Genomic DNA, 21,188 nt, shown 5'->3' on the forward strand with positions numbered 1-21,188 from the left:
TCTGTTTGTCACTTTATTCTTTGGGTGTGGAACTGGGTAAATGATGTGTGGGGGTATAAATTCTTTAGATATGGGAGTACGTGCTGCTGTTGATGGACTTGCTGCTGTGGATGGGTCTGCTGCTGTTGATGGACTTGCGGCTGTTGATGGGTCTGAAGCTGTTGATGGGCTGCTGCTGTAGATACACGTACTGTTGTTGATGGGCCTGCTGATGTTGACGGACTTGCTGCTGTTGACAGAATCTGTTGAGATCTGTCGTCATGGTCAGTAGCCTGTGCTTCCTTGTGTTCAGCCGCAACAAAATCTACGTCATCAAAAGCACCCCCTGTCTAGTGGAAAGATTCCAGTACATTTGAAACCTTTGAATGCTATTGCCCCAGCCCTTACTTTAAGATATGCCTTCCCAAACTTCTCTGCAATTACATAGGTGTCCATACCGTTAGGTACAATAAATTGTTTCAATATGAAACAGGCTGTTTCACAATACCACCCCACCCCATTTTCATATATAGTCAGCAGAAATTCAACACAAACAATAGTTTCTATAAAATTAGCTATGCCATTTTAACAAGTGATTTTATACCTAATCAACCACACTATATTGCATTACTCATATATATTAGTTTAAATAGTGTAAACAAGAGTGAATCTTACCTAAAATAAAGTTTCACAGGGCAAAAAGTAAACAGTGATCTCTCAGTGCCCCTGACTTCAAGCTAGTGACACCAGCGTACTCTGGTGGCATCAGGTGGAAGTAATTGATATGGTTGACTTAATTAGCAACAAATGACAGGCAGATCAGGCGAGATATTGCCTGTTTCATATCACCACCCTGTTTCATATTACCACCTTCTCCCCTATAAGAAAAATTGTTTAAACAAAAATCTAACTTACACGATAAAAATTATTTTGTGGATTTCCATTATGGTCCTTTAATGTTAATCATAAAAGAATGTATTAAATCTGGATTTCAAGGAACCGATTCCAAAATAATTTCTGAGTGAAACTTCTGTCGGGATCGAAAGAAATGTTATTTTCATCTGGTATCTTCGAAAATCGACTTTTCATAATTGTAACAGTATTAACTGCAGTCATTTCTTATAAACCTGAAAACTTATGTCAAACAAACCCTTTTTAATTCTCTCTCTCTCTCTCTCTCTCTCTCTCTCTCTCTCTCTTTCTCTCTCTCTCTCTCTCTCTCTCTCACTCACTCCTCTCTCTCTCTCTCTCTCTCTCTCAGAGGAAAACAGATCCAGTAGCCTTGTTGAGGAAGTGGGAGAAAATAAACTAGCTAAGATACGACTTCTTAAGCACTTTTATTCTCATATTTCTTTAGCATATTTCCTTAGCTGCACATTTAACACTCATACCCTATCGTCAACAACAAAAAACTTTACCATCACTTTCTTAACGATATTAGAATATGGAGACTACTCTGTGCTCAAGAAAAATACCTGCTTCCCACTCCTTCCTGTTCCCATATGCCCTTACGGTGCGACACTGTTGGGTCTTCCATTAGTTTCATAGTCAGCGAATTCGAAACTCTTTGGATGGGTAAGGGAACGGACTTTTGTGCACGATAGTACATAGAACGCAAGTAAGTAGAGCATGCAATGAAGCAAAGGACATAATGTATTATCAGTTTGTGAAGAGATAGCTCTTATAAGAACACTGAAGCTGCATGAATGAATAAAAGTTATAATATGAGAAACGAACTGAAATCCATGAAATTCTCTACTGTGATAATATGAAAGTAAAGGAGTGTTGAGGAGATATTGATAGTATAGATCAGAGGTTATGAAAGACAAGAGGGAAGAGTAAGAATTATCACAGAACCTCTGATAAGACAAACAATAATGAAAGAAATCACGGAGAAAGCATCTATAAGAATAAAAGAGAGTTAGATGTAGGGAGGACGGAATCTTGGTTGAGATGTAAAGGGTCTTGGCAGACTTCAGAATATATAGGATAATATAAAAGGCCAACCAAAGCAAATGTTGAATTCTATGCTTGTAGCCATCTCAGTGACTCAGGACCCTTGAAGCGTTGTAAGCATGGCAATAAAGTAATCTTTAGGCTCCATTCCTATAAAGTTTCATGACCTTTACAATGGCCAGTGACTCCAAAATGTAGGTGAAAACTGTCCAAAACATTGCTTTCCACACAGAAACATTTTGCTTTTAGTTTTAATTCTGTTGTAAATGCCAATAAATCTATTAGCACAAGAAATTTCTAGGCAAACACTGATACCATATACTACATACACATCATTAATTAAGAACGAGCACCGTAAGTTAGTACCTAGATGAATAAGAATATATTCTTAAAGATATGTACAACACAAAAACGGCCAGTTTAAACCTCTGTTTATAAACCATTGATCATTATTCCTGGATGTATCAAGATAATGAAATATATTTTTGAGCTTGTGATTGTGCGCATGTTTACTACAATATAAGAACGGACACATCTACTTCTTCATAAAAATTAAGATATTAATTATAGTCAAAGCTGACAACGATCTTAAAATCATACAAACGTTGCTTAGATAGACCGTCCACGTGAAATGACGTCACGACCTCCGAGGGCTTTCTCTGTAACTCTAATAACCTCAAAGGCATTGAGGAATGGACGGGGCTTATCAAAGCACACCAGAATGATATATATATAACAAGAAGTTTTCCCTCTTAGTTCATTCGACTGGTGAACTGCCTTTGAAACATGTCCCTAAAGGTGTGATTATACATGGACTGCTTATTCTTTTAATTTTCAGGTGAATTCGAAAAACAGAAAATGAATTTAAAGGAAATGAAATGGACAGTGAAAGAGATGATAAAAACAATGCTGTTTAAGGGTAAGGAGGTTTGATGCAATAATGACCAGTAGATTTTATACCAATGCTCTCAATATTCCTTTGATAAAAGTTATGTGTCAAGTTTTCAAAACGTTTATATTATTCCTTTCATTGTTTTGGTGCTTGAGAAACTTAACTAAGGCCCTTGTCCGGCTCCACAAGTAGTTCATCCAATCAATTTATTATTGTCATTACTATCTGCTGATATATTACGATCCAGAAGAAGCACTGGATGAATATTGAAACTATAAAAGAAAACTAACAAAGCAATTTAAATATACTACTAGGAAAATTAAGCTGTTTGTAATTAATTTATCCATCTATCTCTAAGAAGTCCAGTTACAACCTTTCTACACCAAAAATTACATGTTGTTATTTCCATTATGTAAAGAAGATTGTCATACTCTGAATTTTGTCACAAGGTTTGATCGTGGTAGCTGTTGCAGTTGCATATGCCCTTGCAGATTTGCCTCCATCCTATGAATCCCCTGCACCATCCTATCACACTCCAGCTCCTGTGGTAAGAGCTTCGAATGAAATGTTATTTCAAAGTTGTAAAGTTGGTCTTACTGCTAAACCTAGTAATCTTCTGGTGACATATATATTACTGATTTAGTCACTGATGCCTACAGAGTATATTTTTCTTATTCTGTTAACGTTGATAAAACCAGGGTCCGGCTCAGTACAACTTCAACTATGCCGTGAAGGACGACTACTCCAAAAACGACTTCGGCCATCAGGAGGCTCGAGATGGCTTTGATACCAAAGGAACCTACTACTTCCAGCTTCCTAATGGCCGTCTGCAGAAGGTGCCTTACTATGCCAACGGTGACTCTGGATACGTGGCCTAGGTGTCTTACCAGGGAGAAGCTGACTACCCACAGCCTGCCAGAGGATACCCACCGGCACCTCTTTACTGTTAACATTATCGAGGACACTATGATATACTAAATTATATTTTATGAAAGTGGCTCCGATAAAGACGAATAAAGGGCAAAGGTAAAGTTGTAACTAATTTTACAATCATATCCTTTGATCGAGTTGCTGAAGTTATTGCAGTTTAATGCAAGTGATCATAGTTGAAGTAAACTTTTGAATAACTTACTTCCAATTCAATAAACAGTTAAAAACGTTCCAGATCTGATATAGGGCAAAACTCATTGTATCTGCCACTTTACATAATATGGAGGGTACTAGGTGAACTGAGTACTATAGCTGGGTCACTTAAAGTAGATCCTTGGATGAGCCCTATTTCTACGAGACGTTTGTTTGGCGGCCTCTGATTGGCTGGTTCAGCATCTCATATTTTCTTATGTAGCTTGGCAAGCTAGTAATATGTTTTATGTCTTCATTTATCTCACTTTTGCACAAGATAGGAAAGTTTTGGTCATACCGTAGGATTCGGGAAATTCAGTCCAAAGAAGAATTTGAACATAATAAGATATATTCTTCATTTTCTCTTCATATAGCACATGCATCTAAAATCAGAAAGCAACAGCGTAGTCAGGGTGAATCTTTGTATATAAACACAAGTCCAACTTTATCTTGGTCGCATGAGTGATGCAAAAAAAAAAGATAAGTAAAAACAGGTATAAAGAATTAAATGCTTCTCTCTTCATTTTTATGAAATATTACTGTAATTTAGTATTTATAAAGCGGATTAAGTTAATGAAACTAAAGTATATATATGAGAATGAAAATGTATGAGAAATTCTACTAGAAAGTGCAAACACAAGAAGCTGTCTTGACTGGTAAGTCAGAGGAAAATCTTTAAAGTTTATGACAAGAGATGAATAAAGTCAGAGATAGGGAATAAATATCGACGAGGCTAAGACAATGACGAAATAACAAAACACATCGAACAAGGTATTTGGGATTTAAGTGCTCAGATAGCTGGATAATTAGAACAACGTTAGGATTAGGGTTCCGGCGGCAAAGAGACTGTCTAATGAAGTGAACATTATATTGTGAAATAGAAATACATTATTGCAGTGTAGGAAAAGAATGATGAAATTCATGCCTGATCAGTTTTGTTCTATAGACGTGATATTATGGTGGTTAATGACATTATGGGAAAAAAAAACCTATTCAGCAGAAACATTAACTTTTGGGAGAGTTTTGTGTGTGTTGCAGACGAAGAAAATAGCAAAAGGATAGAATCTGCATTAAAGAGATGACAATTTCAATTCTTTGGGGAATACGTTATGTAGGGAAGGCTTAGAGAGTTTATGTTTGACGAAAAAAGCGAAAGTAAAAAATGGCGAAGGGGTTGGGGTTGGGGGTTGGGTTGGGGGGTCGGTAGGTGGTGGTGGGAAGCGGCAAATGGAGAAATATGTTGACGGAGAAAAATTAACTTCGGAGAGACAAAACTCAATTTTGGTCTTTCAGAAATTTCCAAAGTTCCTGCTTTTCGCGTTGAGGATGAGAATAAACTTAACGTTAACCTTGAAATTGACCTGTAACACTGGAAATTGAATCAGGGTAAATAATATTTTGGGAAACTGCACAAGTTTCATGAAAAACACAGAAGAAATTCAGTGTTGACCCTTGAAAAGACCATTGTTTCAAAATAGAGGTCAAAACCATCTAAAAGCAAGCTGTCGACACATGGAAAATATTGTTAAGGAGTAAAATTTTATTTGATTTGTTACTTACAAGAGATCGGGGTAAGAGATATTTAAAAACAAGAATATTCTCCAAACTGCAAATTATCATCCAATTCAGAGAAAATAGAAGGAAAAAAGTGGAAAAGGAAACCTTTATGATTATATGAGGAATAAAACTACGAATTATTTTGGTTTCAGCTTACTTTAGTTGTAAGTGATAACTTTCCAATAGCTCAGAAAACTCCTAAGAGGAACACATAGACATATTTTATAATATTGAAACGAGGAAGGCACGCTAAATAGTACTTGTTCATGATTAAAATCTACAGTTCAAAATAGTTACACGACAGAAGTACTCAGATGGAAGTTCTAATTGTAAGGTATCAGTGACTATCTTAAAAAAATTGATGAGTCAATGAATTTTTATTATTGGTTACGAGAGAGAGAGAGAGAGAGAGAGAGAGAGAGAGAGAGAGAGAGAGAGAGAGAGAGAGAGAGAGAGAGAGAGAGAGAGAGAGAACTGCTATTTTAGTTGCAGAAATATGATTCTGCGAAGTATTTGCGATTCCTGTCCCTTTCATGTCGAAAGATTACTTGTTTTAATATTTTTTTCACAGTTGAGGAATTTCAATTTCAGCGCCTATATGATAAAAACAGGATAAGCTACTTCTATCACATTCTGACATCTTATTTTTATCAGAATCATAAATCATTTATCTTCTCGTCATATACAATTTCCATGCCTGAATTTCAATAAACGTACAAGAAGCGCTAAAGGTTTTCAAATTAGTTTTTTCTACAATAGTCAAGATCCATTTATATATCTTAAAAGAAAACATGCAGATTAGCAAAGACCAGTTTTCATTACATATGCTCGACCACCACGTACCATTATTCCATTTGCATATATTTACGTGGACTGTTTTTGTGGGAGTACGCAATATAAGATATATATATAGATATATATATATATATTATATATATATATATATATATATTCATATATATCTTATAAGATGATATATATTTATATATATATATATAGATATATATATATATATATATATATGCATATATATAGATGTTATATTCTATATATATATATATATATATATATATATATATATATATATATATATCTATAGATTATATATATCAAGATAATAGATATATATATATAGATATATATATATATATATATATATATATGGATATATATATATATTTTATATATATCTATATATATATATATATATATATATATTATATATATATATATATATATATGTTTGTGTGTGTGTATGTATGTATGTATATAAATACAATCGTGTATATTGTGCGTAAATGGACATATAAAATGTGCAGGTGTACTACATTACAAACGAATATATCTACCTCATCATAACATTTATGATATTCGTAATAATGAAGGTTGACAGTGACCTTAAAATCTTCAGACGTTGCTCTGCTTAACAAGCAATGATGTAACGATCACCGGCAGCTTTCACTGCAATTCTATCATCTCAAAGGCGTTGATGAGTGGGCGGGGCTAATCAGCTTACCTGGTCGCTATAAATACCTGCAAGTTTTGCTCTCAATTCAATCGACTGGTTCGCATTCTTTGTAACATCATGGCTCTAAAGGTGATTATATTAGGACTTCTTACTTATAAATTTTATGGTGATTTAGAGATACAGAAAAAGTTTTCAATGGGGTGATATGGATAGTGGAAGAAGTTTAATTGGCTTGATTTTACGCTCACAGCAGTACAACTGTTCATGTTTTTTTATTCTTTCATTCTTGCCTTATTTTAATTCGTTTATCATTTAGTATCCCAGTTATGCTTCACCATTACGGGCTGCTGTCTATGCTAAAATACTTTTAGATGTCTGTCTACCTACCTCCTCACGTTTAAGTTTATTAATGCAATCAGTTAGTTATTATTATTATTAATTAAGTCTACCACAGTCAATCTATTCGACTGGGTTGTTTTTATAGTATGGGGTTCCGGGTTGCATCCTGATTCCTTAGGAGGTCATCACTTTTCTCACTGTGCGCTGTTTCTTGGAGCAAATTCCTCTGCATGAGTCCTGGAGCTTCTTTGGCATCTACGTAGTTTATCTAGGTTCCTTTTCAGGGACCTTGGGATTATTACTATAATTATTATTATTATTGTTGAGGCCAAGGAGAGTCTGTTTCTCTGACATTGTCATGACAGTTATTCATAAAAATATGTTAACGAGGTCATTTGTCCTCTAGTTAAAGTGTTCAGAGTTTTTCTTTTTACCTGGTGCCTAAACTCCATACTTTTCCCTCTTCTCCTTGCCTTCTTGATGATGATGCTGATGATGATTACAGGTGCTACATAAAAAAATAACAAATAAAAACGACGTGGAAAACATGCAATCAATATATCCATCTATTCAACGAATCCAGTTTTTAAGTGGATTTTCATACTCTCTTGTCACAGGGTTTGATTGTGGCAGCTGTTGCATTTGCATGTGCCTCAGCCGATTTACGTCCATCCTATGGGCCTCCTGCACCAGCCTATCACGCTTCTGCTCCTGTGGTAAGGACTTGTGCTGAAATGTTATTCCCAAAATAAAATTCTTCTCTTACTGCTAAGGTAGTAATTCCTCGTGACAAATATTGTTTTGATTTATTAATTGAACCCAAAATATATTTACCTTATTCTCTTTACTTTGAAAAAACCAGGGTCCTGCTCAGTACAACTTCAACTATGCCGTGAAGGACGACAACTCCCGGAACGACTTCGGCCATCAGGAAAACAGAAATGGATACGACACCAAAGGAACCTACTACGTGCAGCTTCCCGACGGCCGTCTGCAGAAGGTGACTTACTACGTCAACGGTGACTCAGGGTACGTGGCCGAGGTGTCTTACCAGGGAGAAGCTTACTACCCACAGCCCGCCAAAGGATACCCACCGGCTCCCCAGGTCGGCTACTCTTAAAATGATCTTTTTGACCGTTGATGTTATTGAGGATCCTTCGAACACTTTGTTGTTAAGCTATTTTATGTTCTATGAAATTGGCCCTGATAAAAACGAATAAAAAGGAAAAGATTAATTTGTTGTGTAATTGATTTCTTAAACCTTTCTTCATCCACTTGTAGTTTAAGCAATAAAATCTTTATTTGAATGTGTGATAATGATGATCTGCAAAGAAAGATTTCATGGAAGGATTGTCTGCAGTAGTTTTATTTATAAGAAATATGAATAAATAAAAAAGAAAAATGTAAGAGCAATGCTTCTTCTCTTACGTCATGATGGCAGGAAGGCGCAAATTAGGCCTTTGTTACTACAGAAGGATGGGGATCAAAATAGCGTGTCTTCTTAAAATCTGCTGAAAACGAATTCCTAAAAACTGCCAACCCTTTTTATATTGGGAAAACTACTCCACTAATATCTACAGACTTACAGGAACCAGGCTGATATCTTCCAAAATGCATCAGAAATATTAAAAACACTGTAACAGATTTTGTTGCGACTGAAATAAGCCACAGAAAGGCAAGAAGTGATAGTAATAATTGATTAATTTATGTATAAATTTTTTTAATATTGAGGTCGATGACAATGAAGTTTCTTGTAAAGTTGAGGAAGATTGTGATACACTCTAGAGGAAATGGCGGGAACTTCTGGATAATTACTGGAAGAGAGAGAGAGAGAGAGATGAGGGGGGGGGGGGCGGGTAAGGCAGCACTAGATGGCAGAGGAAATACTTGCATTATTGCTTGGGAGAAGGGCTTTATTTATGGCGAAGATGAAATACAGAGAACTGGAGAACGACATAAAAAAATAAAAAAATAAATGCAGTAAAAGAAGTGTGGAATATCACAAAGTATGAGGAGACAGAAGATCTTAAACTGACGGTATATGAATGAATAAATTCATAAGGGGAGAAAAGAGATGGAATCATGGTAATTCTGTAAAGAACAGCATTTGGGAGATTATTACAAAACTATTGTCGTAACCAACAAGAATGGAAGAAAAGATAGGTAAAGCAAGAATGAAAATGAAAGTCAGTAAAGTTATATATGATAGGGAATATGGAATAAAGATGGAGATGTAAATAGCCGTGGAGGTGTGGGGAATAGAGCGAATAGTGTGGACTGGTCAACAGCATTTATAGCATTAGAGAATTGCATCTTCAATTGCTATAAGCAAATGAATGTAGCACTCTAGAATCAATTTCAAAAAGTTAATTTCATAAAAAATATTGGAAAGGCTGAAGGGAAGAATTAGACACTGAGGAAGAGAGTGTAGATTCCAGAAGCTATCATTTAGTGCTAACATTGTATTGGATTGGTGTCAATGAGAAAAATTAAGTGCTTCTAACTTGGCCAAGATTCGAATAATAATCTAATTTATAAACAACGATGGACAGAGACTTCGACAGCCCAATCCTGGCTGGCGAAGAAGCATTTAGATCCTATAATATAATTCCCCTCGGGTAGAAGTTATACCCGAAGGTATAGTGAGTGCGATATGAAACTGTATTTGTGGCTTAATATTTGTTAACATAAAAAGTCATATTTGTAAACAAAAATACAAAATTAACCAAGTGTTACAAACTTACCAGTCAGCTAGCATGGTGGATATGGGCTGATATATATTCTAAATATGGAACCTACATGCAGTATCGATATCACATTATATAGTTTTTGATAGCTGAGTGAACAAAGTCAGTAAAAGTCTAATAAGGGTTTAAACAAGACCACTTAGCAATATAAATCCCTATTGGGTGTCAGTTATTCCCAAGGTATAGAGAGCTTAATGTTAAGCGATATTTGTGGTAGGTGTTGGTACATTATTTATTATATATACATTCACACATGTATAAAAGATATATATATATATATATATATATATATATATATATATATATATATATAGTATATATATATATATATATATATATATATAATATATATATATATATATATATATATATATATATGTGTGTGTGTGTGTGTGTGTTTATAATTGAGTATATGTATGTGCGCATGGTTGTGAGCTAGTGTTATGAAGAAGTAAGTATAATTACTTCATCATACCATTTAGGATATGCATTTTAATGAAGGATGGCAATAGTTTTGAAATCATACAGGCACCGTAAGAACTGAGAGGCAACCTGAAATGACGTCACTACCTCCGAGAAACTTTTACTGTAACTCTATTACCTCAATGAGTGGGCGTGGCGAATCAGAGCACAACAGAGTGCTATATATACCTGGAAACGCTCCTCTCAATTCATTCGATTGGCTCGCTATCTGTGAAACAACATGTCTCTGAGGGTGATTATACCAGGAGTTTTTACTTTTCGATTTTATTGTGAATTCTAGATACAAAAAATTACTTCAAGGAAATGGAATTGATAGTGAAGGAAATGAAAGAAATGAGACCGAGTAAGGGTAGATATTATCGCAATATTCTCACACTTCCTGTGATGAGAGTTGCCCATTAAGTTTACAAGAAGTTTAAATGTTTTCTTACTCGTAACATAAAAAGTATTCAATTTTTTTTGCCTTGATTTAACTTATTTATTTTGAATTTCCCTATAATATTTCATCATTAATAATTATTGTCTTTATTAGTACATACTCAGTTTTCTGTCTACATACCTTCCACCTCTAAGTCATTTTAGATGTTACTCTTCTCTACCTACCTCTAATGTTTTGGCATGTCGTAGTTTCTAAGTTATTACTGAAATTTCCATACTCTGATTGTTGTCACAGGGTTTGATTGTGGCAGCTGTTGCATTTGCATGTGCCTCAGCCGATTTACGTCCATCCTATGGGCCTCCTGCACCAGCCTATCACGCTTCTGCTCCTGTGGTAAGGACTTGTGCTGAAATGTTATTCCCAAAATAAAATTCTTCTCTTACTGCTAAGGCAGTAATTCCTCGTGACAAATATTGTTTTGATTTATTAATTGAACCCAACATATATTTACCTTATTCTCTTTACTTTGATAAAACCAGGGTCCCGCTCAGTACAACTTCAACTACGCCGTGAAGGACAACTCCCGGAACGACTTCGGCCATCAGGAAAACAGAAATGGATACGACACCAAAGGAACCTACTACGTGCAGCTTCCCGACGGTCGTCTGCAGAAGGTGACTTACTACGTCAACGGTGACTCAGGGTACGTGGCCGAGGTGTCCTACCAGGGAGAAGCTTACTACCCACAGCCTGCCAAAGGATACCCACCGGCTCCTCAGGTCGGCTACGTCTAAATCGATTCCTTCGACCCCGAATGCTATCTCCACTTTCCTTTGTTTCTCTTCTTTACGATGTTAATTTATATTTCATGGACATGGCAGTTATCAAACAATAAAAAGATGAAACTAAAAAAGGTATTGTATATATATCTTTTCCACATCACCTCAAGTAGGAACTTCTGTGAATATGGTCTGAATAAGTAGAATCAGAAGAAATTTCGCTTATTATGAGTTCACAGATTCTGACAGCAGGATATATATATATATATATATATATATATATATATATATATATATATATATATATATATATATATATATATATGTGTGTGTGTGTGTGTGTGTGTGTGTGTGTGTGTACTATATATATGTATATATGTATATTATATATATATATATATATATATATATATATATATATATATATATATATAGTATTTACTTGCACTTTTTCACAGCTTCGCTCTGTAATGACCAGTTTTAATAACACCACAGTGGCTGCACAATTTCTTCCAATACAACAAAAGCTGTGAAGTATAGTTGATATTATTCCTGAGAATGTTTTGGTGATCGAAATGAACCCTTTCAGCAAATCGCACTAATTAACAATGAAATATGATCGATGGAAGTAATAAGAAAAATAACAATAAGATTATAGTTTACATTACAATTAAATCGATTTAATGTAATAAGAATATTGACTGGGTGTGTCGACCGCCATTGACCTTGAATTTACATTTCTTAACTGTGCTAATTATTTTCATATACCTGAAATAGTGATCATTCCTTGATATACACATTCTAATACATTTATAAAATATCATAATGGAGAAAGGGACAAGATTCCTCTTCCTGATCCTGATAAGTAAATATCTTTGTTTGAATTATTTCAAATTAAAATTTTGCCGGGAATCTAATACACTGCTGTAGATAAATAATCATAGGAGAATTTCGCTCAGATATATATATATATTATATATATATATAATATATATATATATATATATATATATATATATATATATATATATATATATCTGACTCAGTGCATCATCAGTGTGTGAAAAGTAAAAGAACAAATAAAATACATTTTTAGCATAATAGGAATTCACAATACAATTGAAATTTAAAAGTTCACACAGTAAAATGTAAAAGCATAAAAAGCACATAAAACTGTAAACAAAAAAGAGACTACCAAAACACCAACCGTCCATAAGCAGGAGAGAAGAGGGAATGACATACAATGAGTCCAAAGCCAGACGACAATCTATGCCAAATACAAAGTTGCTGAAGAATTATTACTATTGAGAGGGAACCAGTCTTTCAATATATAACGATTCTAAAGTGGTTAAGTGGTCTGGGTCCCTTACATAACCAATCATTGAAAAGTGCTGTTTCAAGACTTCGTTTTTACTTTTGCGGCATGATTTTTGATATTAGAAAATTCTGGCTGCTTTAATCCTTGGCCAGTGCGAAAGCTGAAACTCAAATGGCTGCAATATCTGACCTACAGTAACCTCCGCGTCGATCCAACGTAAGAGCCCGGACATGCAGGGCATGTGAATTTATAAACCACATTGGATCGCATGAAGGACTGCAGGCGATCTTTGAAATTAAAAAATGATCTTATTGTACATGAGTTATTGGAGATAAGTTTGACTTTAAGACAGGCATAGAATTATTGTGTTAATAACTTATTAGCAATTTTATGAACTAGATCTTGTGGATAGGAGTTTGTCATGAAAAAGTTCAATAGAATATTTTAGAGCTGTATGGGCTAAGGTGTAGATGGTATTAAATTTTAACGAGTATTGACAAGAGCTATAGTAGTTATTGGCTAAGCCAGTATACTCGTAATCATGTCTAGTTACATTAATGACTAAAAATGGAAGACTACCTCCGCTCTTCCTCCATGGTAAATTGAATGTTTAGATGGAGTTGTTCGATATATTCTAAAAATAAAGAACATTGCCAAGAGTGTTGGAACAAAACAAAAGTGTCATCAACATATCTTCGACAAAAAGGAAGGTTTGAAGTTATGATTACACAGGTCTAAAAATTTAGTTTCAAGGTCAGACATAAAAACGTGTTGAGTTGCTTGTTAAAAATGAACATTGAATCTTGCACTGCAAGTTCAAGTAGTTGGTTAAAGATGGATCTGTTAAAACCATAAAAAAATCTATCTTCACTAAAAAAAATCTTATCTAGAATAATATTGATTGCTTCATTAAGTGGAACATTTGTGAAAAGAGACTCTACATCAAAAGTTACCGGGCAATAATCTCCATCTTGGTTGGTAATTTGCTGTTGGAATTCGTACCCATTTTTTAAAGAAAATTCATTGCTACTACATGCGGAAAGTAAACCGACAAAAAATTTGAAGATAGAGAACGAAGGGCTTTTATAGGCAGCCATAATGGGTCTAAGAGCAAGTCACAAATAGTTGTTGATATGTAGTCTCATTCATAATATTTTCACTTTTGATTTTCCTTAACATTCTATTCATTTGTCTTCCTTTTCGTATATGTCGAGAAAATTTGGTGGCATCAGACAAAATATTTTCCATTTTTTCCACATAATCGTTCTAATTCATAATCAGAACACCTTTGCCTTTATCCGGCTTACAAATTAGTGTCGTCGCGTTTTTTCAAATTTAAGAGTATACTTAGATCAGTTTGTCAAAAAAAAAAACAAAAAAAAAAAACGAGTACAGTTCGTTTTTAAATTACTATAAGTTTTGTGAACTAAAGTTGAAATTTTCTGTTAGATATTGCCAATATTTTTATTAACATTCAGTTTCATAAGTCTTTGCAACATGACTAAATGGTAAAAAGAACCTGGCATAGTTGGGTCTAAATGATGGTAGACAAAAGTTCAAACCAAAAGATAGTAAAACTTACACAGATTTCAAAGAAGCAAAATAAGCTACAAAAAGCTTCTGTAAATTTGACTTAATGAAACTGAATCATCAGAAAAACGTTTTGTCTCAAAAGTTTGAACATGCGTATATTTATATGTTACTTCATAACATGAATGTTATTTCTTCAGCACAAAAAACTATAACCTGAGATTTGTAAAAAAAAAAAAAAAAAAAAAAAAAAGGTAAAATGCCTCGACGAGGCATTTTACTCTTTTTTTTTTTATTAATATAACAGCATTCTGAGAAGTAGCAGGAAACACCAAAGTTGCTAATATTTTATATAGAGACGCTAGCTCATCTGCGTTGCTATTTTTTACATTATAGAGACACTTGCTCACCTGATACTGAAGAGAACGTAAAGAGTCCAACCCACAAGACTCATTTGACAGTATAGGACATCACTTCTTCCAGTTTCTTGATTGTTTTTGTTTATAGGGCATTTACATCTAAAGGTAAAATTCTGATTGATAGAGAATTATAAACGTAAGAAATATTATTTTCAACACATTTTCTTTAGGATATTTGTTGATTTTCTTGTTGAATTATGTGCTTCATTAAAGCAGGTACCTAAAGGCAGCTAATTAGATGGACGGTATTATAGCAGATTTAATATATTGTTCTTTCTCCCTCTCGTATATTTACTAGCACATATAGATAAATTTACCTATGAATTTAACTGGATGAATTCAGTAAAAAAATAATTAATCGGTTGTTAAGGAATATTGTAATTATGAAGAAAAGGGAAACTCCACATTTTGAATCAACTCTCATTTTATAATATACAAGAACTTTTAAAGATATCTTTATACAGAAACAGTAAAATAAAGGAATAAGGTAAGAAGTAAAAGATTATCATAAGTTTTTAATTGATTTATTCATTACCTGAGAACACGTGATAAATTAACAGAAATGAGGGTCATTGCTATTTCGACTTCTAGATTGATGCTGTTCACGATAGTTAATGAACATATGTAACTTTGGAAGGAGAATAAACAGGAAGCTGATCTTTTAAGTACGAAACCTTGTGTAACTGACCGGAACTCCGACCTACATAGTATGACACCTTTTGGAAGCTGCCTCCAGGAAGATTCACATAATAGCGTACAAAACATAGAATAACAAATTCTATTGCACGTCACCATTTCATATTAAAAACCACATTATGCTCCACCGAAACTACTAAGGTAAGTTATGAAGGAACTGAGTCACTCAAACTTTGCTGAAACTATACTACTGAATTACTATCTTACCACTGGTTCACTATAGTCGTATGAAGGTGCATATTTTGACATAGCTCGAGCAGTTGTATAGGTGAATGATGCAGTAGCAACTGCCAGCAAGAAAAATACCTGCAAGTAAAGGAGTAGTAATTTCAGTTTTGGAACTGTCTTTTAGTATTTTTAGAGTTCAAAATGCTGTATATTCTATATGCATAATATGCATAAACATAATCTTCTGAAACAGATATATAAGGGTGTATTTTATCAAGATTGCATGTGTAAGTTCATGGGCTAATAACATTTTTTACTCATATCAAATAATACCTCTTTAAATGGCAAAAATACGGCAGTCCCGTTAGTTTTAAGTAAATCCCATGTAATCATATATAAGAATACACACACACATACACACACACATGCACACACACACATACATTGAGGTAACTCTATTACCTCAATGAGTGGGCGTGGCAAATCAGAGCACAACAGAGTGCTATATATACCTGGAAACGCTCCTCTCAATTCATTCCATTGGTTCACCATCTGTGAAACAACATGTCTCTGAGGGTGATTATACCAAGAGTTTTTACTTTTCGATTTTATTGTGAATTCTAGATACAAAAACTTACTTCAAGGAAATGAAATTGATAGTGAAGGAAATGAAAGAAGTGAGACCGAGTAAGGGTAGATATTATCGCAATATTCTCACACCTCCTTTGATGAAGGTTGGCCATTAAGTTTACAAGAAGTTTAAATGTTTTCTTACTCGTAACATAAAAAGTGTTCAATTCTTTTTGCCTTAATTTCACTTATTTATTTTGAATTTGCCTATAATATTTCATCATTAATAGTTATTGTCTTTATTAGTATATTTTCAGTTTTCTGTCTGCATACCTTCCACCTCTAAGTCATTTTAGATGTTACTCTTTTCTGCCTACCTCTAGTGTCTTCGTGAATGGGAAACATGACATGGCATGTCGTAGTTTCCGAGATATTACTGAAATTTCCATTCTCTGATTGTTGTCACAGGGTTTGATTGTGGCAGCTGTTGCATTTGCATGTGCCTCAGCCGATTTACGTCCATCCTATGGGCCTCCTGCACCAGCCTATCACGCTTCTGCTCCTGTGGTAAGGACTTGTGCTGAAATGTTATTCCCCCCAAAAAATTCTTCTCTTTGTGCTAAAGTATTAATTCCTCGTGACAAATATTTTTTTGATTTATTAATTGAACCCAACATATATTTACCTTATTCTCTTTACTTTGATAAAATCAGGGTCCTGCTCAGTACAACTTCCACTACGCCGTGAAGGACAACCACTCCAAAAACGACTTCGGCCATCAGGAAAACAGAAATGGATACGACACCAAAGGAACTTACTACGTGGAGCTTCCCGACGGCCGTCTGCAGAAGGTGACTTACTACGTCAACGGTGACTCAGGGTATGTGGCCGAGGTGTCCTACCAGGGAGAAGCTTACTACCCACAGCCCGCCAAAGGATACCCACCGGCTCCTCAGGTCGGCTACGTCTAAATCGATTCCTTTGACCCCGAATGCTATCTCCACTTTCCTTTCTTTCTCTTCTTTACGATGTTAATTTATATTTCATGGACATGGCAGTTATCAAACAATAAAAAGATGAAACTAAAAAAGATATTGTATATTTATCTTTTCCACATCACCTCAAGTAGGAACTTTTGTGAATATGGTCTGAATAAGTAGAATCCGAAGAAATTTCTCTTATTATGAGTTAACAGATTCTGACAGCAGAATAAAAGGACAGCCATTTTTGTGTATGAATCTTGTGGAGTCTCCTTTCCTCTGCTATGCCCCAAATTTCATGCTCATATTTGCATCCATTTGTGAACGGTGCTTGAATGAGTAGCTTGGTTAAAGTGCATGATTGGAAAGCAATATTTCAGGTGATTAACTCATTTCAGGGCAATTTCCCGCTAGATATGATTCATAGTGCAACAGACATTCATTAAGTTGAATGCCCGTAATAATCTCTCTGCATATAAAATAATGCATTTTGTGATTAGCTTTCAAATCAGACCACACAGGTTGGGAAGACAATAGTCGAGAATGCCACTCCTGGCCAATTAGCGATTTGCTACGGCACCCCATTTTCGCTCTAGTTGCCCCTCCACCCTCGAACCTTAACTAAATGCCTTTGTATTCCTTTTGTCCACCCGTTGTGCTGCCGTTCGATTTCCTTTACAGACTTGAGGCCAAAGCAACGGACGTTAAAAGAAGCCAGAAGAGGGAACAGTGAATACATCCAGACAGATTCCTTGACGGCCAGCCTTCCTCCAGCACATCTTCCCGCCCTCTACCCCAGGCCTCCCTTTTGTGGTGTCAACGAATCCAATCCCACCAAAAGTCCCTTTACTTAAAAGTCTCTTTTACTTTCAAGAAATCTCGAATAAGAACTAAGATACAGTTGGATTTGGATATTTATTCCGCACACATTCTTTAACTGTATTTCAATTTGCTCTCCTTATTTCAATTTTCCTTGTAGCATCCTTAAGAGGCTGAGCGAAGTGGTGTAATTCTCTTGTGTAACGCATAAAACATAAGTGTCATTCCAGTTTACATTTCATTTTGACTTTGAATGATTCTCCCTCTTAGCCTTCAGCATTTCCCATTTAACGTTATTTTATGCAATTTTGTGAAAATAAAGTAAAAAAGACATATTGCAATCCGACCAGTATCAACATTTGCAAAGAATTTAAGAATATTCTCTGTGTACCATTTCATCCTAATTTCATTCTTGTTGTACCCATTTTAAAAACTATTGATATTAGCTTAGTATTTAAATGTAGTAATATTTTGAGAAATAAACTAATTAAAATAGCCCGCCAAATTCAAATAATATTGTATACAGTATTCCTTGCAATGAACGTAATAATATTTATATAAGTCAAACTTCAAAAGGTATTAACAAGCGATGCTCACAGCACAAATATGCCATTTCAAGAGACTTAATAAATATGGTATTGTGGATCATTAGCTTATGACAGGCCATGCCATTAACTGGAATAAGGCATCATAATCCATATGGTCAATGACCCAAGGAAAAGGAGTCTGTTGGAGTCCATTTTTATTGAAGCCATGTCAACGAGGAATCTAAATCTCCACCGTGGATTAGGTCTCGATACTTTCTCCATGTCTTTTTTGCTCAAAGAACATTTTGCCTAGATTAACAAACTGTAACTCATTCCCCCTTGGCATAAATAAGTCTCTCAACCTCTGTTTGATTCAGTGCAAACTTAAAAATGTAGAAATAAACTATGAAAGTACTTGTTCCAAGTTCCCCAGATTTGCTCACCTTCATACCATTGATTTAAAGATATTCTCAAGCATGTGTTCCCTCGTGCTACATTGGACATATATATATATATATATATATATATATATATATATAATATATATATATATATATATATATATATATACTATATATATATATATATATATATATATATATATAGTATGTATATATATATATATATATATATATATATATATATATATATATATATATATATATATATATATATATATATATATTAATTAGTGCGATTTGCTGAAAGGGTTCATTTCGATCATCAAAAAATTCTCAGGAATAATATCAACTCTACTTCACAGCTTTTTTTCTATTGGAAGAAATTGTGCAGCCACTGTAGTGTTTTTAAAACTGGTCATTACAGAGCGCAGCTGTTAAATAGTGCAAGTATATATATATAATATATATATATATATATATATATATATATATATAATATATATATATATATACTTTTAGGGCATGGTTTTTCTCTAATACAATTTTCGTTAAAAGCAATTGCTTTAGTGGCATCAATAAGTTTCTTGCAGGTATCTTCATACCGACGAAGTATTTTCCGATTCTCGTTCGTCAATTTCTGGTGAAAAATACGCAGACTTCCTTCTTCCATTTATTGAATTTTGTCACGACAGCTGTTTCGCCTTATGGCATTATCAAGCGACTACTGATTTACAATCTGACCTTTCGGCCTATTTATCTCATCGTGTGGGAGGTATGACCTTGAGGTATGGGTACTGGTTAGTCTAGGGATTAACAGCTTAAGGGCGTTGTTTTAGATACAAAGAACATAAGGACATATGTACTGTGACAATAAGAGTGAAAGTTTAAACAGTGGTTAAATAAATATTCAAAATACAATGCAATGTGCTAGAGTTTCCTTAAATGTATGTTTAAAATTTAATATGTTACATGTTGGTTTTAGATAAAAATTACAAAATTACATACAGGAATGAAAATGAATATAGAAATCTAAATACGGGAGTACAAATATATGTATATATTTTATAGCATGTATAAAGGTACAAGGGATAATTTCTGTTTATACATAAATGTGTATGATTTAAATTTGAGTGTGTGTGTGTGTGTGTGTGTGTATGTCCAAAATGGTCTACGTTGGTTAACGGTTGCTGATTCGTGTTGGGCGGGGTCTCAGCGACCTGAGTAAGGATGTTACTTGACTTTCGCTGACGCTGGGTCTTCTCATGTCTTCCAAGGGGCGTGATGTTCTCGGTGGATTGGGGCGCGCTGTCTGGTCAGAAGCCGACCTTGAACGTCCAACAAGAATCGGACCATATACTCCCCTCCAGCAGGAAAAGGAATACCCAAGCCAACAGGGACCAGACTAATTAACAATGAAATATGATCGATGAAAGTAATAAGAAAAAATAACAATAAGATTATAGTTTACATTATAATTACATCGATTTAATGTAATAAGAATATTGACTGGGTGTGTCGAACCGGCATTGACCTTGAATTTACATTTCTTAACTGCTAATTATTTTCATATACCTGAAATAGTGATTATTACTCTCCTTGATATACACATGGTAATACATTTATAAAATATCATAATGGAGAAAGGGACAAGATTTCTCTTCCTGATCCTGATAAGTAAATATCTACGTTTGAATTATTTCAAATAAAAATTTTGCCGGGAATCTATTACACTTCTGTACCTAATTAATCATAGGAGAAATTCGCTCAGATATATATATATATATATATATATATATATATATATATATATATATATATATATATATATATATACATATATACATACAAAACGTTTCGCATTCATGACTCAGTGCATCATCAGCGTGTGAAAAGTAAAAGAACAGATAAAATACATTACTAGCATAAAAGGAATTCACAATGCAATTGAAATTTAAAAGTTCACACAGTAAAAATTAAAAGCATAAAAAGCACATAAAACAGTAAACAAAAAAGAGACTACCTAAACACCAACCGTCCATAAGCAGGAGAGAAGAGGGAA

General features: G+C 34.3%; 4 protein-coding genes across 4 annotated transcripts; all 4 read left to right on the plus strand.

The window, feature by feature from the left end:
• Positions 1-1,481: 1,481 nt before the first annotated feature.
• LOC135218749 (cuticle protein 8-like) lies at positions 1,482-3,705 on the plus strand. Its single transcript, XM_064255199.1, has 3 exons — positions 1,482-1,554; positions 3,277-3,374; positions 3,526-3,705. The coding sequence occupies exons 1-3, from the start codon at positions 1,482-1,484 to the stop codon at positions 3,703-3,705; spliced, it is 351 nt and encodes a 116-aa protein (XP_064111269.1).
• A 3,361-nt stretch (positions 3,706-7,066) lies between these two features.
• On the plus strand, positions 7,067-8,530 carry LOC135219277 (pro-resilin-like). The gene is made up of 3 exons (XM_064255907.1): positions 7,067-7,103; positions 7,931-8,029; positions 8,176-8,530. The coding sequence occupies exons 1-3, from the start codon at positions 7,092-7,094 to the stop codon at positions 8,431-8,433; spliced, it is 369 nt and encodes a 122-aa protein (XP_064111977.1). The 5' UTR covers positions 7,067-7,091; the 3' UTR covers positions 8,434-8,530.
• A 2,203-nt stretch (positions 8,531-10,733) lies between these two features.
• On the plus strand, positions 10,734-11,822 carry LOC135219279 (pro-resilin-like). Its single transcript, XM_064255910.1, has 3 exons — positions 10,734-10,775; positions 11,217-11,315; positions 11,462-11,822. Exons 1-3 carry the CDS (start codon positions 10,764-10,766, stop codon positions 11,714-11,716), a joined length of 366 nt encoding a protein of 121 aa, XP_064111980.1. The 5' UTR covers positions 10,734-10,763; the 3' UTR covers positions 11,717-11,822.
• Positions 11,823-16,364: 4,542 nt separating this feature from the next.
• Positions 16,365-17,476, plus strand: LOC135219278 (pro-resilin-like). The gene is made up of 3 exons (XM_064255909.1): positions 16,365-16,408; positions 16,871-16,969; positions 17,116-17,476. Exons 1-3 carry the CDS (start codon positions 16,397-16,399, stop codon positions 17,371-17,373), a joined length of 369 nt encoding a protein of 122 aa, XP_064111979.1. The 5' UTR covers positions 16,365-16,396; the 3' UTR covers positions 17,374-17,476.
• Positions 17,477-21,188: the final 3,712 nt, after the last annotated feature.

This window comes from Macrobrachium nipponense, chromosome 1 (genome assembly GCF_015104395.2).
Source record: "Macrobrachium nipponense isolate FS-2020 chromosome 1, ASM1510439v2, whole genome shotgun sequence".
NCBI lineage: Eukaryota > Metazoa > Arthropoda > Malacostraca > Decapoda > Palaemonidae > Macrobrachium > Macrobrachium nipponense.

Coding starts and splice junctions, on each gene's coding strand:
- LOC135219278 (XM_064255909.1), top strand. Junction 16,970..17,115: donor ATCACGCTTCTGCTCCTGTG/GTAAGGACTTGT, acceptor TGATAAAATCAG/GGTCCTGCTCAGTACAACTT.
- LOC135218749 (XM_064255199.1), top strand. CDS start 1,482: ATGCCCTTACGGTGCGACACTGTTGGGTCTTCCATTAGTTTCATAGTC. Junction 1,555..3,276: donor ATTCGAAACTCTTTGGATGG/GTAAGGGAACGG, acceptor TTTTGTCACAAG/GTTTGATCGTGGTAGCTGTT. Junction 3,375..3,525: donor ATCACACTCCAGCTCCTGTG/GTAAGAGCTTCG, acceptor TGATAAAACCAG/GGTCCGGCTCAGTACAACTT.
- LOC135219279 (XM_064255910.1), top strand. Junction 11,316..11,461: donor ATCACGCTTCTGCTCCTGTG/GTAAGGACTTGT, acceptor TGATAAAACCAG/GGTCCCGCTCAGTACAACTT.
- LOC135219277 (XM_064255907.1), top strand. Junction 8,030..8,175: donor ATCACGCTTCTGCTCCTGTG/GTAAGGACTTGT, acceptor TGAAAAAACCAG/GGTCCTGCTCAGTACAACTT.